The sequence below is a fragment of the Delphinus delphis genome, chromosome 15, assembly GCF_949987515.2.
Source record: "Delphinus delphis chromosome 15, mDelDel1.2, whole genome shotgun sequence".
Taxonomy (NCBI): domain Eukaryota; kingdom Metazoa; phylum Chordata; class Mammalia; order Artiodactyla; family Delphinidae; genus Delphinus; species Delphinus delphis.
In genome coordinates, this window is record NC_082697.1 from 24,985,932 (window position 1) to 25,001,981 (window position 16,050).

Genomic DNA, 16,050 nt, shown 5'->3' on the forward strand with positions numbered 1-16,050 from the left:
TCTGTACTCCCCTCCCTGACCGCATTTGCCATGTGCCTGTCAACCCGGAGGCCAAATGCAGGTCAGCAGGTGTCAGAGAGAAAACAAGAAAAAGAAAGAAAAGCGGCTCGCTCCACCATGGCCAGCCTCAAACGTGCTGGTGAGGCTGGAGGTGATGAGAACAATGAGGGCCTCTGACGGGGAGGCCCCGGCCCTTTGCTCTTCATTCACCTTATCTCCTGACTTCTAAGACGCCATCCAAGATGAGGCACAGCGTTATCTTGAGCCCCTAAGAAAGAAAAGAGCTGCCGACTAAAAATGGACATGCCACTGATTGTGTGATGCCCTCCAATTTCAGAGATGTTAAATATGAAAAAAAAAGTCTGAGAGAGGACTTCCCTGGCGGTCCAGTGGTTAAGACTCTGTGCTTCCATTGCAGGGGGCACGGGTTCGATCCCTGGTCGGGGAACTAAGATTCCTGAATGCTGCATGGTGCAGCCAAAAACATTAACTAACTAAAAAAAAAAGTCTGAGGATCAGTGGAATATGGGATTGTCTCATCTACCCACTTCATTGCCCTCCAAATGTATTTTTCTTCTTGTCTTTGAACCTAATAGAGTTTGGGAGGCAGTGCAGGGATTGCTGCTTGAAAACTCTCCTGCAGCCTAACAAGAATTTTTTTCTTTTCTCTTTTGGAAAGATCAGGAGGAGATGTAGGCAAGCTGCCCCAGTGATTCATCTTTCATTCTTAGTAACAGCTGACGTTTATTGAGGCCTCTCTATGTGCCAGCTACTGCCCTAAGCACTGTAATAACTCAGTTAATGTCCCAACAACCCTGTCAGGTAAACACTGTTATCATTATTATTACCATTCCCATTTTACAGATGAAAAAACAGAGCCCCTGTGCTCTAAGGGCTCCCCCCCCACTCACTTCCATGCTGGTCAGGGCAGGCATAGCCACTGTGTCTGGTTTTCTCCCCTCTCCTTGGAAAAGCACAGTCTCTCCGCAGAGGCTGGAGTGATGGAGAGAAGGGAAGAGGCACTGGGCGAGCCTTGGAGAGGAGAGGGGTCCCCAGAGTGTGAGCTCATGGAATAATGGGGGCTCGAGGGAAAGGAGGCTCGCCTATCAACCAGAGGCCTACCCACTTCCATTGACCTTGGACCTTCTGGCCCACCCCCACTGAACATATGGACCAGCTAATGGCTGAGGACTTGGCCAAGGCCACACAGCCACACAGCTGCTGGCTGGCACTAAGCCCTGTGAACACCCAGTTTCCCTACTCTGCCACGTCCATATCTTCTCTTTAGCTACCCACAAAGCAGAGGAGCTGTGCTCCTGCTGTAATGATGTCACTAATAGTAGTTAACGTTTATTGGCCGCTTACTCTGTTCCAGGCACAGGCATCAGGGATTGCAAACCCAGGTACCCACAATGGCAGGGCAAGTAAGGTCACCAAGTGAGGCAAGCCAGGCAGGGACGCTCGTGGCCTGGAGGGTCAAGGCTCTGGCTAAATGGGGGACAGCAACTGCTCAGCACCCTGATGGCCTGCCTGGTATTGCCAGATATTACTGGGTTTTTGTTAAAACCAGATATTTGAATTTTTATATAGCATTTCCCAATTAAAAATTTTTAAACTAATTCATAATTCAGGAAAAACATAATCTGGGTAAATTAAATCATACCTGTGGGCCAGTTTGCAAACTCTACTTGTCTTGTTTTCTCATTTAACCCTGACACCCATTCTGTCAAGGAGCCTTTGCCCCTTGTTCTATGGATGAGGCAAGCAAAGGTCTTCAGTGGGGTAAATCACTTACCCATCTGGCCAAGCCACATGGTTGGGGTCTGCCTGACTCCCAAGGCTTGCTCCCATGTTAGACGGCCTCCCGAATGGGTAAGAGGCCTGTGTTCAGACACAGCCAGAACTGGCACAGTGACAGACACAGCCAGAACTGGCACAGTGACAGTTTACTCCAGGGACAGTAAACCGTCAGTCAAACAATTCAGTATAGTGACAAGGGATCATTCAAGATGAATGTAACGTTGCAGACATAAAACTCCCCACCTCCTTCTGCCAGAACTCAACAATGGATGCCTCTGTGCCCCTTAATAAAATTAAGTCACAACAGAATCATTTCTCCTTATCATAATGGGATGTTCATGTTTGGAGATTTTTTTTTAAGCTATGAATGTACGTTTAGGGGAGGTGGTGTATGTGGAATAAATAGCTTTGAACTATTCGTGTCGCTTGTCAAACTTCTTAATGAGCATATTGTGCAGATAGATACATAGAAATAATTCTGACTCTCCCACTGGACTGTGAGCTCCAGGTGTCAGAGATGAGTGTTTTGCTTCCAACTGTCTCCCTAGCACCTGGCACAATATCTGACACATAGTATGTGCTCAGTAAATATCTGTGGATTGAATGAGTGAGGCTCAAAGGAAGGGAATTGACTTGCCCAAGGTCACACAGACTCGGATTCCAGTTTACATCCACCTGATTTAGAAGCCCATGCTATCACTCCTCTACCATCCTGCCTCTTGGAAAGATGTGTTCAGGTGGAGGATTGTGGGCCCAGGAGCTTCCACTCCTTTGGACTCCTCTGGAGTAAGGAGCTGGTGATGGAGGTGAGCACCTATTAATTAAGCCACTATCCACCATAATACGTTTTGGAAACCACACATTATAATCTTGACAGCCCTGAGCCTGGTTCTGGGGTATTTACAGAGGGTGGTGAGTATGAAGGGCAGGCCCTGGGTTTTACAGTGGGAGACTGTTCAATTCTGCTGTGTGACCTTGAGTTGCAAGTGCCCCTCTCTGAGCCTCCATCCTGCACCATGTGCATAAACAAGCTTCACTTATGAGAGTATCAGGTTGAAAGAAAATCATCAGTGGAAGTGGCTGCCCAGTAATTATGGATTTTTTGGAAGCTTACCAGCCTGAGAACTGTTGAGAACAGCCTTATCAGGATCTGTCGGGCTTGGGGCCAAGAGGCTCTATCTATCAGGCCTTTGCCGTTTTCAAGTGGGTATTAATAGATACAGAAGGCCCGTATCTCTTCCTGGATTTCACATTGGGAATTCTGCTCTTCACTCCTTTCTGCTGCAGCAGGACAGGAGGGATTGTGGGAAGGAGGGCACCTGCTTCTACCTGGGAGGTTGTGTACTTGAATACTTTGGGCAGGGCAGGGCTTTGAAAAACCCCTGGCTTTTGCCTCACGGAGCCTGAATAATAGCTCTCTCATCCGCTAGGTAAGCTCATGCCTTTTAGGTCTCAAGTTTCCTCAGTATAAAATGGGGCAGTAGTATCTGTCTTCCTTCTCCAGCAACCAGTACAGTGCTTGGTACATAACAGGTGCCCGAGAAATGTTTGTTGAATGACTATTGGGCATGAGAGGGCTTTACAGAGTGAATGTTACTGTTGTTGAGACCCTTTGGGAATGTGTGAAGGAAGGAAATTCCCTTTGGAGTGGGAATGTTGCTGGCTTCTCTCACCCTCTCGTCAGGATCTGGCTTGGCTATTTAGAATGAGACCTACCATTCTTATGGGAGCTTCTCTAACTAGGGAGAAAGGAGGGGAACAGGCCAGGCCCAGGGCTGGGAATCCATGTTGGCCAGATTCTATCACTGGCTGGCTTCACTTCTGAATGGGCCTCAGTTTTCCCTTCTGTACCATAAGTGAGAGGCTTATTTAGTCTCTCTGGTCCCCTCTAGTGCTGACATAGTCTGGGATTTGCGATGAGTAATTTCACAAACTGCTTAGGAAACTCCTGATGCGTTCCTAAGCCACCTCATAGTTTATGAAACACCTATACTTTTCATCCACATGGCAACCCTGGAAGGCGCCAGGGCAATAAGCACCCCCCCTTTTTTTTTTTTTAAATAAATTTATTTATTTCTTTTTGGCTGTGGGTCTTCGTTGCTGTGCGCAGGCTTTCTCTAGTTGCGGCCAGTGGGGGCTACTCTTTGTTGCCGTGCGCGGGCTTCTCATTGTGGTGGCTTCCCTCGTTGCGGAGCACAGGCTCTAGGTGTGCGGGCTTCAATAGTTGTGGCATGTGGGTTCAGTAGTTGTGGCTCGCGGGCTCTAGAGCACAGGATCAGTAGTTGTGGCACACAGGCTTCATTGCTCCGCAGCATGTGGGATCTTCCCAGACCAGGGCTCGAACCCGTGTCCCCTGCATTGGCAGGCAGATTCTTAACCACTGCGCCACCAGGGAAGCCCAATAAGCCCATTTTACAGATGAGGAAACTGAGGCTAAGAAGTGTCCACAGGGGCTGTAATTCGAGGCTGCCCCATACATTTTGGTTATACAGGAATACCAATTTGTTGTCAAATATGAACGTGCATAAAAATTACCTGGAATGAGGGTGGGGGGGGTGCATGTGAAAATGAGGATTCCTAGGCACTTAGATTCTAAGTTGGCAGGGCTGGGGTGGGCCCATAGTTAACAAGCACCCAGGTGATTCTGAAACCGGGGGCCTAAGGGCTACTCTTGGAGAACCAGGGCCTTCTCATTGCATTCCAGGTAGCCTCTAGCATCAGTCTCTATTTCTTTAATAACCCTTCTCAGCACCTGCTGTGGACCAGGCCAGTGCTGGGAAGAGGCCCTAATGCAGCTCCCAGTCTGATAGGGGAGGCAGAGAGAGAAATGCATTGTGCACTCAGTGCTAGAACAGAGGCTAGGCTGGGCAATGGAGGAAGTGAGCTAGCTCCAACTGCGGAGGGCTCCCTGGAAGAAGGGGTCTTTATGCCGGGCCTAGGGATCTCATTCTTGATTGCGTCTTAGCTACTTTTTTTTCTCTTTTGATGGGTCATCCCAACCAGATGGCAGGCAAGTTCATAGAAATCATCAAACCTTTCACATCTCTGCCCTCAGTGCTGGCACAAAGCCTGGCACAGAGGAGAGGACAATATTGGTCAAATCAGCTGAACTGAGCAATGAGAAATGGCTGATGGAGAGGTCCCAGGGCCTCTGGATTAAATGCATTTTCATGCTCAGCACACTCACCTTCTCCCTTTGTTAGATCTAACATGGAATTACTTTATTTATTTATTATTATTTAATTAATTTTTTTTTTTTATTTTTGGCTGCATTGGGTCTTCATTGCTGCGCGCGTGCTTTCTCTAGTTGCCCGATCAGGGGCTACTCTTCATTGCGGTGCGCGGGCTTCTCATGGTGGTGGCTTCTCCTGTTGTGGAGCACGGGCTCTAGGCGCGCAGGCTCAGTAGTTGTGGCTGGAGGGCTCAGTTGTTGTGGCTCGTGGGCTCTAGAGCACAGACTCAGTCGTTGTGGCCCACGGGCTTAGCTGCTCCACGGCATGTGGGATCTTCCTGGACCAGGGCTCGAACCCGTGTGCCCTGCATTGGCAGGCGGATTCTTAACACTGCGCCACCAGGGAAGCCCCCTGAAATTACTTTAATAGTGGAAATTCCACATCATATTGTAAACATTTGTTACCTCTCTATTTCCCTCCTCCCCTTTTCACTAAACTGTGAGTTCCTTAGGGCCAGGAGTCAAGAATGGGGCACAGAGCAGGCTCTCAAAACGTTTGTTGAATGAATGAGTGAATGAATCAGTTTAAGCAGAAGCTGTGCATAGGGTGTTGAAGAGATTCCAGCTACAGGAGGGCTTGTAGAAAAGCCCCAAGCTGCACTGAGTCAGACATCCCTCCCCATCTTCTGCTTGGACTCTGGGTGAGAGGGATAGGGTGGGTGCAGAATTTTAAAGTGAATGGCATTGGTGGGGCAAGTTGAGGAAGGGAGATGTGGCTGGGGTTTTGGAGGTGAGAACCCAGAAAAGAGGAGGGGCAGTTTCTAGAGATCTGACCTGAGTGTGTTGGGGCCACAGGTGGGGGGTTCTGGGGGTCACGTGGGGTCAGCTGACGGTGACATATGCAGAACGGACATTCTATCTCCACTTAGAGGCATCAGCAGGATGGGGTACGTCGGGGAACGGTTGGCTGCCCCCTTCTTCGGACAGGGGTCATCCCCTCTGGGGGCGGGGAGTGCGAACGCGCCTGGCACCGCCCCGACAAAGCCTGCGCGCGCCCCGTCCTGCGATTGGCCGGACCGCCTCGCGCCGCCGCCCCGTCCCGCCCTCCGCCGCAGGTCCGGCGCGCTGCAGCCAATAGGTGCCGTCGCCGTCGCCTGCGTCACAGTCCGGACAGCCAATGGTGGCAGCGCTCGGCGGCTCGTGGCTCTTTCGCGGCAAAAAGGATTTGGCGCGTAAAAGTGGCCGGGACTTTGCAGGCAGCGGCTGCCGGGGGCGGAGCGGGATCCGGAGCGGGATCGAGTCCTCGCCTCGGCCTGCCGCCATGGGCCCGCGCCGCCGCCGCCGACTGCCACCCGGGCCGCGCGGGCCGTGAGCGCCATGGCCGTGGCCGGGGCCCCCACGGGTGGCCCTTGCGCGCCGGCGCTGGAGGCCCTCCTCGGGGCCGGCGCGCTGCGGCTGCTCGACTCCTCGCAGATCGTCATCATCTCCACGGCGCAGGACGCCAGCGCCCCGCCGGCCCCTGCCGGCCCCGCCGCGCCCGCCGCCGGGCCCCGCGACCCCGACCTGCTGCTCTTCGCCACGCCGCAGGCGCCCCGGCCCACACCCAGCGCGCCGCGCCCCGCGCTCGGCCGCCCGCCGGTACGGACACCAGGGACACTGGGCCGACTGCGCTACCTGGACCCCCGCGCAGACCCTGGCGGGGCGCGGTGTTTGGCCCGGCGGCAGCTGGGACGGGGGAGGGTGGGCTGACGCGCCCGGGCTGGGCGGTGCCGAGCCTGGGTTGGTCCTCCGGGCCCCGCCCCGGGGTGCAGGGTGACCTCGGGCCAGTCCTTGTTTGCTGCTCTGTGCTCTGGGCCTCAGCTTCCTCGCCAGAGACGCTCAAGGGTCAGACTCAGTGATAATAATTGCCCCACGTGTATTCAGCTATCGCTGACTGCATGCCAGGTCTCTGGCAGACTTCAAGGCAGCTAAAACTCACATCCGTGCTGTGAGCTCGGTGTTGTCACTGTGCCCATCTGAACTGTGTCCAGAGAGGGGAAGTGACTTGCCCCCTGGTCACAAGGCTGCAAGTGAGATTTGAACTGAGGCCTGCTGGCTTCAGACCAGAATGTGTGGCTGGGTGGTGGGCATGGCTGCTTAGGGAGGTCAAGGGGGGCGTTCTGGCTCCAGACCGTGGAAGAGCCGCTGAGGAGACCCTCCTTCCTGCCTCGATGCTGGGACTGCCAGGTGCAGGCCTGGCCCTCCGGGCCTCTGGGGACAGGCCGCCTAGCTGGGAGGCCTTCTCTGCAGGGGCGGGGTGGCTGGGCCAGCTGCTGATCCCCTCCCTTTGCCTGTCCTTCCATCTGCCATCCTCCACCCTCCCAGACCCTGGTTGCCATGGAACCTCATTAATCAGGCAGGCAGACCCCTGGGCCCCAGTGGAAGTACTGGGTGGGTTGGGCCTCTGGGAGCTGGAGAGGAGGCCCCCGGTGCCAGGAGAGAGTAAATGCCCCAGGGAGATGCCTTGATAAAGTGCTCCCTGAGCAGCAAGAGGCTCAAGACAGTTCAGACTAGGGGGCCCAAAAGAAGCGGCTGAATTACAGGGGGAGAAGGGAGTGGAGCCCTGGAGCTTGGCCCTGTGGGCTCCAGGACAGGGTGTGGAGACCAGTTTGACTGGCACAACCTGTGGGTGAAGGTGAGGCATGGATGGGCAGGATGGGGTCTCCGCATAGGGCTTGGAGCAAGTTGTGGGAGGAGGCAGGGCCCAGGGCAAGGTGGTGGAAGCTGCCCAACTGCTCATGGCCTGGGTGGCAGCTGGTCCCTGAGGCATCCCGGCAAGGTTCCCCCAACCCCCTTGGCCCCTTGCCCAGTGTGGCCTTCCTTCCGGAATCACCGAGATGCTAATAATAACAATAGCAGGCACCATTGTTTTGAGACTGTATTGTGTATTAGGCGTTGTGCCAAACACTTTACCCAATTAACTCTTTTAACCCTTTCAACAACCTTCCCCTTTTACAGGTAGGGAAGCTGAGGCGTAGAGATGTTAGAACATTCCCTAGTAAGTCAGCTAGTGAGTGCTGGGACCAATCCAGATTTCCTGAGTGGTTAACTGCTGGGATGCCTTGCATACTGGAGATGCTAATAGAGGTTGAAGGAAGCCCAGGGTCCCTTCCTCCTAATGAGTGAGACGGATGGAAGTTGCACCAGGGGTGGGCCACCTGACTCGTCTCCTGTACCCCAGCAACCTGTCCCTGTGGGTACCAGCTTGGAGCCTGGACAAGTAGCCTCCAGTTTAGCTGATTGACAGGTACCTAGCAGGCCCAGGGCTGTGGGTCCTGCCCTTGGGGAACTGAGCTTCAGGCTCGGAGGGACAGCCAGGGACTGGGCTGAGGACGTATGCCCTCTCCTCCATCCCCAGTGGTGTCAGGGGCAGCCTCATTGGGCCTGAGCATTCCATTCATTCAACAGTTGTTAGTGAGCACCTATGAGGTTCTAGGCACAGGCAAGTAAGGAGCCTCTGCCCTCACAGTACTTAAGGGCCAGTAGGTGTTTTCTTCCGTGGGCAGGGGTGAGGGCTGGTGCAGTCTTGGAGCTGAAGTTCAGAAACATAGGCCCAGCTTTTGCCATCCAACACCCCCTAACATTGTACCTGTGGGTAGCCACTGGCCATCTGAGCTGTGGCCTCCACTGACCCCCTGCTCTAGCATTTGTTTGGGGCAGTCCTTGAAACAAGTGACAGGCTCAGCTTCTGCACGAGTGAGCATTCATTGAGTACCTCCTGCATACAAGTCTCTGCAATTCAGCCATTCCTCCTGGCCCTTCCTGTCCACCTCTACCCTGTTGTCATGGCTGCTAAAAAACAAACTAAATATAATACTCATTTACTATAGAAAAAGAGTTAAAAGGCTAGAAAGTTGAGGGGGACAAGATCCCAGCCCCATCCATTTTTCCTTTTTTCTCCTCCTGAGCCTGCTTTTGTTTTTAAGGCGGTTATGACAACTTTCTTTTTCTAAAGTTTTAGAAATTGACGTTTTTCCTTTATGTCCGTGTTCAGCAGCACATCATCCGCACTTTAGAGATAAGGCAACATGGCCCGTATGTTCCTCCCTCCCGTACAGAGGTCACCCCTGAAATGGATTCTGTAGTAATAGAAACTGAACCAGAGAAAATGGTTTCATGAGCTGTCAATATGTCTTTGGGAGGCTTCTGTATCAGCCTGCCTCAGTCCGTCTTGACAGCAGCGTGGTATTCCAGAGGCTGGATGAACCAGTTTTTGTGTCTCCTCCCATGGATAGGTGTTTGAGTCATCCAGATTTTTTCACCAATGTTTTGTTTGTCTTCACCCCTGCCTTTTGGGTCCCTGTGCCTGCATCTCTAGAGAGCAGCAGCAGAAATGGGCATCCATCTGCTTGAGCCCTTGTTTTAGAGTGTGGCATTGATCTGCCTTCAGGGTGGGCACCCCTATGGGGAGCAGGAAGGAGGCAAGGGGTGCGGTTGGCTGGAGCATACTAGGGTTCAGGCCCTAGGGGCAAGGCTGGAGAGGGGGTACATTCTGGTTCGGCTTTAGGGGGCCTGGCCTCCGGACTAGCCTCTGCCCAGCCCACTAAGGTTTAGATCCTGACTCCACCTCTCACTATGTGACCTCTCCGAGGTGCAGGCTCCTCAGGAAGTGGAAGTCCTCAGAGCACCTGCTGCAAGATGGTTGGAGGGTTTGATGATCGCACGCAGGAAAGCAGTTACCTAGTGGTGCTCGGTACACAGGAAGCACTCAGCGCGTGTTAGCTCTTCTAGCCGCGGATCCCTGAGGGAATCCATGAGTGTGTGCGTGAGAGGGAGTGTCAGCATGTGGGCTGGTTCATTCAGCAAACGTTTGTTGATGCCCAGACCCTGTGTACAGAGACTATTCAGACCCAGTGCCCGCCTCTGAGGGGCTCCCTGGCTTCTGGGTGAGACAAACGCATCTGCAGAAATTTGTAGCGAGAGACCATGTGGGGAAAGGTTGGGTTTGAGGCAGTTCTGAGGGAGAAGAGCCTCAGTTTCTCTTGTGGGATCGGAAAGGCTTAGGTTATGGGTAAGGTGCCTGCCCACAGAGCGGGAAGCGGTGGTGTGAATTAGGAGGGAGGGAGGCAAGGGCAAACCAGGGAGGGGACCAGCATGAGCTAAGGCTTGGAGACACAGGTTTGTGAAGAAAGATGTCTCAGCAGAAGTTCTTGTGGAGAATTGGTGGCAGATGAGGATACTAAGGTGGAGGGGGACAGATGGAGGCAGGGAGGCCAATGGGAAGACAGCTGGTCCAGGTGGGAGGCGCTGGTGGCTGTGGGGACAGGATTTCTTGGCAGCCGGTTGTGATGGGGGCAGCAGGTGGGGCTGAACCAGGTTCTAGCTCAGGAAACCCTGTGGGGAGGGGAGGGGAGGGTACATCAGGATGCAGTGGAGATGCCTGTGAGACCTCCAGGACAATCTCCATCCTCGAGTGGTGTAACTAAATCAGAGGGCATCTGGGCAGGACTCCTGGCTCTGCCACTTCCTGCCTGTATGACCGTGAGCTTCTCTGGGCTTCAGTTGTTTCATCTGTAAAATGGGGCCATTACTGTGCTGCCATATTCACAGACAGAGACCAGAGAGAGGCAGTGACTTACTCAGAGGACCTGTTTCCTAGTGGCTTGAAATGACAAACATTTATTATCACACAGTTTCTGGGGGTGAGGAATTCAGGGGTTACTCAGCTGGGTGCTTCTGGCTCAGGGCCTCTTCTGAGCTTGCTGCCAAAATGTTGGCCCGGCTGCAGTCGTTGGAAGGCATGACTAGGGTTGGAGGATTTGCTTCTGAGCTTACCTGTGTTGCTGTTGTGGGGGAGACTTCAGTTCCTTGCCACTTGGGCCTGTCCTTAGGGCTGCTTGAGTGCCTGCATGACATGGCAGCTGGCTCCCACCGAGAGTGAATGATCCAATAAAGAGAGCAAGGAGGAAGCTCCAGTGCCTGTATGATCCAGTCTCAGAAGTGACACACACCCACCATATTCTGTTCATTCGAAACAAGTTACCAGATCTGGCCCATATTTAAGGGGAGGTGAATTAGGCTCCATCTTTTGAAAGGAGGAGTATCAAAACATTTGCAAACTACCGCATGCCCCCAAGAAGGTGGTGGTGGAACTGGGGCTTGGACTTCTGCCTTCCAGTTGAGTGTTCTGTCCTATGGGGTAGGATTGTGTCCCCTGGGACCTCCCCCTCACTCACACATTTGGGCATCCTGGGAGAGAGACTGAGGCAGGGGGCGGCTTGGGAACACCAGGCCCTCAGCCAGGTCTCTTGTGGCCCCACTCTCCTGGTTACTGGGCATCCTCCCGTTGTTTTTGCCGTAGGTGAAGCGGAGGCTGGACTTGGAAACTGACCATCAGTACCTGGCCGAGAGCAGTGGGCCAGCTCGGGGCAGAGGCCGCCACCCAGGAAAAGGTACCCCCCGAGCTTGGGCTAGGGCAGACCTCCTGGTTGGACCCAGGTTGGGGGGTGTGGGCAGACAAACATGCTTGCAGACTAAGCTCTGATCTGTTAGGCCTGGGCCTGAGCCAGGCCTCTGGGAGCCCCAAGGGGCAGCTGGAGTGGCCGCCTGGCATGGCTTCCCCAAGCCCTGGGGTGTGGGGAGTTCCCCAGCCGGAAGAGGAATACTGTGGTTGGCAGGCTGCCACAGGGCCTCCCTGCTTGGCCTCACCAAGGGGAAGGAGCCATCTGCCCCCCAGCCCCATTCCCCAGAGCCTGGCTGGGGCTGGGGGGTGGGGGTGGTGCTGAGGGACCCTACCCTGCCTGGCCCCCAGGTGTGAAATCCCCAGGGGAGAAGTCACGCTATGAAACATCGCTGAATCTGACTACCAAGCGCTTCCTGGAGTTGCTGAGCCGCTCGGCCGATGGTGTCGTCGACCTGAACTGGGCAGCTGAGGTGCTGAAGGTGCAGAAGCGGCGCATCTATGACATCACCAACGTCCTTGAGGGCATCCAGCTCATCGCCAAGAAGTCCAAGAACCACATCCAGTGGCTGTAGGTACCAGCCAAACAGGAGGGTGGGTGGAGGCCCGGGGCCAGGCCAGCCCGGAGGAGCTGATAGCGATACCCACTGTGGCTGCCCGGATTACCATCTTACTGCTGGGCAAACCGAGGTTTAGAGAGGAAAGTTGGCTTCCCTGAGGTGATAGATGCAGGCAAGAACACAAATCTTACCTGTGTAGCTCAGTGTAACTTTACATATTTCTTCACCTGGGTGACCACCATCTCGATAAGAATAAGGAACATTTCCAGCACCCCAGAAAGTTCCCTTGTGCCCCTCCCAGACAGTCTACTCCTCATACCACCAGGTGACCACTGTTCTGGCTTCTGTTGCCATTGATGAGATTGTTTAACACAGCTGTTTTATTCTTGTTAATTCTTATTTTATTTTTCCCTTCTCACCTCTTTCCCCGGTCATCCTACTCCCCTCTCTGACACATTTGTGTTCTCAGTTTTCGGTAGATATTCCACTCTACATCATTTTTTTCTTTTCAATATGTCTTAGAAATGCTTCCATGTCTGCATCTAATGCATTCTTGTCCTTTAACACAACTGCATAGTATTCCACGGCATGTCTGTCCTCATTCACTTACCCAGCCCCCTATGAGGGACACATGGGTGTTCACAGACATTCAGGCCCGACGTTGAACCCGGCCAGTCTGCCTTGGAGCCCAGCTTCAGCCCTCTGCTGTTTCCCAGCTGAGGAACCAGGCCAAGAGGAGCAAGGGCTCGCCTGGGTCTTACAGAACAGAGGCAGCAGCAGACTGTTCTGCTGAGGGTCACGCCTCCTGGGAAGAGGGGCCGGGAGCTACTAACCCTCCCTTTGCCTCCCGGCAGAGGCAGCCATGCAGCAGTGGGGATCGGTGGGCGGCTTGAAGGATTGACCCAGGACCTCCAGCAACTGCAGGAAAGCGAGCGGCAGCTGGACCACCTGATCCATATGTGCACCACTCAGCTGCGTCTGCTTTCCGAGGATGCTGACAGCCAGCGATATCCTTGAACTGCCTGGAGGGTGACCGTGGCCCCATGCAAGTGGGAATAGAGAGGCTACCCTGGGCCCTGGATTCAGGAGAGGGTTCTGGCTTTGGATACCAGTCCTGGCCCAGCCTTTAGTCACTGTGTGACACTGGACAAGTTACTCTCTGAGTCTCAGCTTCATCTGTAAAAGGGGAAAATAATCCTATTCCAAAGTTGCACAGAATGAAACAAGAAAAGCTAGGATACCAATAACAAACATTTATTTAATACAATGATTCGGTACCTGGTTGTAGCTTCAAGGTTAGAGATATAAGTTTTTGTCTTTTATTTACAAAAATAGAAACTTTATTTTAAAATAAGCTTTTTTTTTTTTAAGTGAATACCCAAATTACGTTTATACATTTTGGAGATAACTACTAATTGACACCAAGGTCATGGGTCAGAGTAAATTCTCAGTACCAAGCCTGTATTTGTGTAATTTATAGGAAATTATTGCAGGCAGCCATTATTACCTTAAGATCTGATGGGTAGAGAGTGGTCTCGTACAGATGTGGGAACTGAGGCTCAGGGGCATGAGATAGGATTGAGTGCCAGCTATGTGCCAGGCCCTGGAGTGGGAGATGCAGAGGACAGGAGTGACTCAGTGGGTATGGGCTCTGCCTTATGAGCTGTCTGGGTGGGTGGCCCCCAAAGGCCAAAGGTCATGTGGTCCTTGACTCCACCAACCCTGGCCTACGTGACCTGCCAGGACCTTCGTAGCATTGCGGACCCTGCAGAACAGATGGTTATGGTGATCAAGGCCCCCCCCGAGACCCAGCTTCAAGCCGTGGACTCCTCAGAGGTGAGACCTGGGAGTCTAGACTGGAACAGGACAGGCTGGGCTGGGCTGGTAGTTAGCTGAGCCTCAGTTTACTCTGCCTGCTACCTTTACCCAGACCTTTCAGATCTCCCTTAAGAGCAAACAAGGCCCCATCGATGTTTTCCTGTGCCCTGAGGAGAGTGCGGGCGGGATCAGCCCCGGGAAGACCCCGTCCCAGGGTGCAGCTTCTGGGGAGGAGGACAGGGCAGCTGACCCTGCCACCACAGTGCCACCACCACCATCATCTCCCCCCTCATCCCCTGCCTCGGATCCCAGTCAGTCCCTGCTAAGCCTGGAGCAAGGTGGGTGAAGGGTGGGTGGGCAGGGCGGGGTGGGGCCCCCCTCTCCCGGGTGGGTGGGCAGGTGTGACAGCCCCTCTGCCCTCCCCGCCGGGGTGTCCCCGGCCTGTGATGCTCCCCCGTCTCCCCAGAACCTCTGCTTTCCCGGATGGGCAGCCTGCGGGCCCCCATGGAAGAGGACCGCCTGTCCCCACTGGTGGCGGCTGACTCGCTCCTGGAGCACGTGCGGGAGGACTTCGCCGGCCTCCTCCCCGAGGAGTTCATCAGCCTGTCCCCCCCGCACGAGGCCCTCGACTACCACTTCGGCCTTGAGGAGGGCGAGGGCATCAGAGACCTCTTCGACTGTGACTTTGGGGACCTCACTCCCCTGGATTTCTGACGGGGCTTAGGGGGACCAGGGCCTCCTGGGATGCCCACCCTGTCTCTGTAGCCCTGGAGCCCCCTGCCCCTGGCCGTCCTCCTAGTCCAATTGGAAACGTTTAATTTATACCCCTCTCCCCTACCTCCAGAAGCTTCTAGCTCTGGAGTCTGGCTACTGCCAGGAGGCTGAGCAAGCCAGGAAGGGAAGGATTCTGTTTGTGGTGTGTATGTGCATGCACCCAACACCCGACACGTGTGTACACGGGGTGAGTGGTGTGTGAGCATGTGTGTGTGCATGTACCGGGGAATGAAGGTGAACACATCTGTGTGTGCACTGAAAACACGCCCCAGTGTGTCCACGTGTGTGTGCATGAGCCCATGTGTGCGCATGGCGGGGGCTCTAACTGCACTTTTGGTCTCCTTGCTCCAGGGGCCCCGCGAGGCCCAGGGTGGCCACCTGCCCCCAGAATCCTGCGTGCTGACCAGGCCGGGTGGCGAGGCCTTGGCCTGCTCGTTTGCAGGACCGCGAGAGCACTTCTGTCGTCTTAAAGGTTTTTCTGATCGAAGCTTTAATGGAGCGTTATTTATTTATCAAGGCCTTTTTGGCAAGCTTGGGGCATCAGCAAAGGGTAGGAGGGATGCGGGGCTGATGCCGCAACTCCCTTACCCCTGAGCGAGGGCAGGGGTCCCTGAGCTGTTCTTTGCCCCACTCTGAAGGAGCTGAGGCCTGAATGGTTTATTTATTGGGAAAGTGAGGGAGGGAGACAGACTGACTGACTGACAGCCATGGGTGGATCGAGGGGGTGGTCTCTTCCCACGGGGTCACTGCAGGGCCCCAGCTGCCCCCAGGATGGATGTGAGATGGGAGAGGTGAGTGGGGGACCTTCACTGACAGGGTGGGCGGGAGGGGTGGGGTGAAGGGCCTCCCCCCCAGCCCAGACCACAGGGGCCCCTCCTGTGGCATTTGAAGTGCCCCTTCCACCCCACTTCTTGCTCTGCCCCACCCTCCAATCTGCACTTTGATTTGCCTTCCTAACAGCTCTGTTCCCTCTGCTTTGGTTTTAATAAATATTTTGACGATGTCTGGGCCCGGTTTGGGGACTATGTACTGGGAGCAAATGTGAGGGTGGGAGAGGTCAAGGTTGCTGGGAAAATGCCCATTCTCTACTTCCCTCTCCCTGTCCCTGCCTGGCTTCATTTTATTTGAGCCTCACCACCCCAAGAAAGGTAGGCTTCATCACTTTTACCCTAATTTAAAAACTGGTCCGATAAAGTAATAAATGAACTCCCTTCCTTTTTCCAGCCCCAGGGGAGCCACTCTGATCAGTTTGCTATGCTCCTTCCAGATGTTTCTGGACATTTGTAAACATGCAACAGATAATTACAACAGGCTGATTCCGTGTCAGGTTGTGGGGACACACGTTCCCTCCCCTCATGGAGCTCTCAGGACCTGCTGGAGGAGACTCAAACAAATGAGAGGATCAGGGAGGGCTTCCTGGAAAAGGTGGTGCTTGACCTAAAGCTGTAGGATAGAAGAAATTAACTGAGGAGGAAGAGGAAGAACAC

General features: G+C 54.1%; 1 protein-coding gene across 2 annotated transcripts; it reads left to right on the plus strand.

The window, feature by feature from the left end:
- Window positions 1–6,226: 6,226 nt before the first annotated feature.
- On the plus strand, window positions 6,227–15,560 carry E2F1 (E2F transcription factor 1). 2 transcript variants are annotated; one of them, XM_060032754.1, is made up of 7 exons: window positions 6,227–6,610; window positions 11,313–11,403; window positions 11,763–11,982; window positions 12,826–12,978; window positions 13,693–13,807; window positions 13,902–14,127; window positions 14,256–15,560. In XM_060032754.1, exons 1-7 carry the CDS (start codon window positions 6,350–6,352, stop codon window positions 14,501–14,503), a joined length of 1,314 nt encoding a protein of 437 aa, XP_059888737.1. In that variant the 5' UTR covers window positions 6,227–6,349; the 3' UTR covers window positions 14,504–15,560. The 2 variants fall into 2 exon arrangements, with proteins under 2 accessions (XP_059888737.1, XP_059888736.1); XM_060032753.1 differs by lacking the exon at window positions 13,902–14,127 and having other exon boundaries at window positions 6,247–6,610.
- Window positions 15,561–16,050: the final 490 nt, after the last annotated feature.

What these genes read in the sequence shown, in the direction of transcription:
- E2F1 (XM_060032754.1), top strand. Translation starts at nt 6,350, where the DNA reads ATGGCCGTGGCCGGGGCCCCCACGGGTGGCCCTTGCGCGCCGGCGCTG. An exon ending in AAGAACCACATCCAGTGGCT is followed by an intron (nt 11,983 to 12,825) that starts GTAGGTACCAGC and finishes GCCTCCCGGCAG; the next exon opens with AGGCAGCCATGCAGCAGTGG. An exon ending in AAGCCGTGGACTCCTCAGAG is followed by an intron (nt 13,808 to 13,901) that starts GTGAGACCTGGG and finishes ACCTTTACCCAG; the next exon opens with ACCTTTCAGATCTCCCTTAA.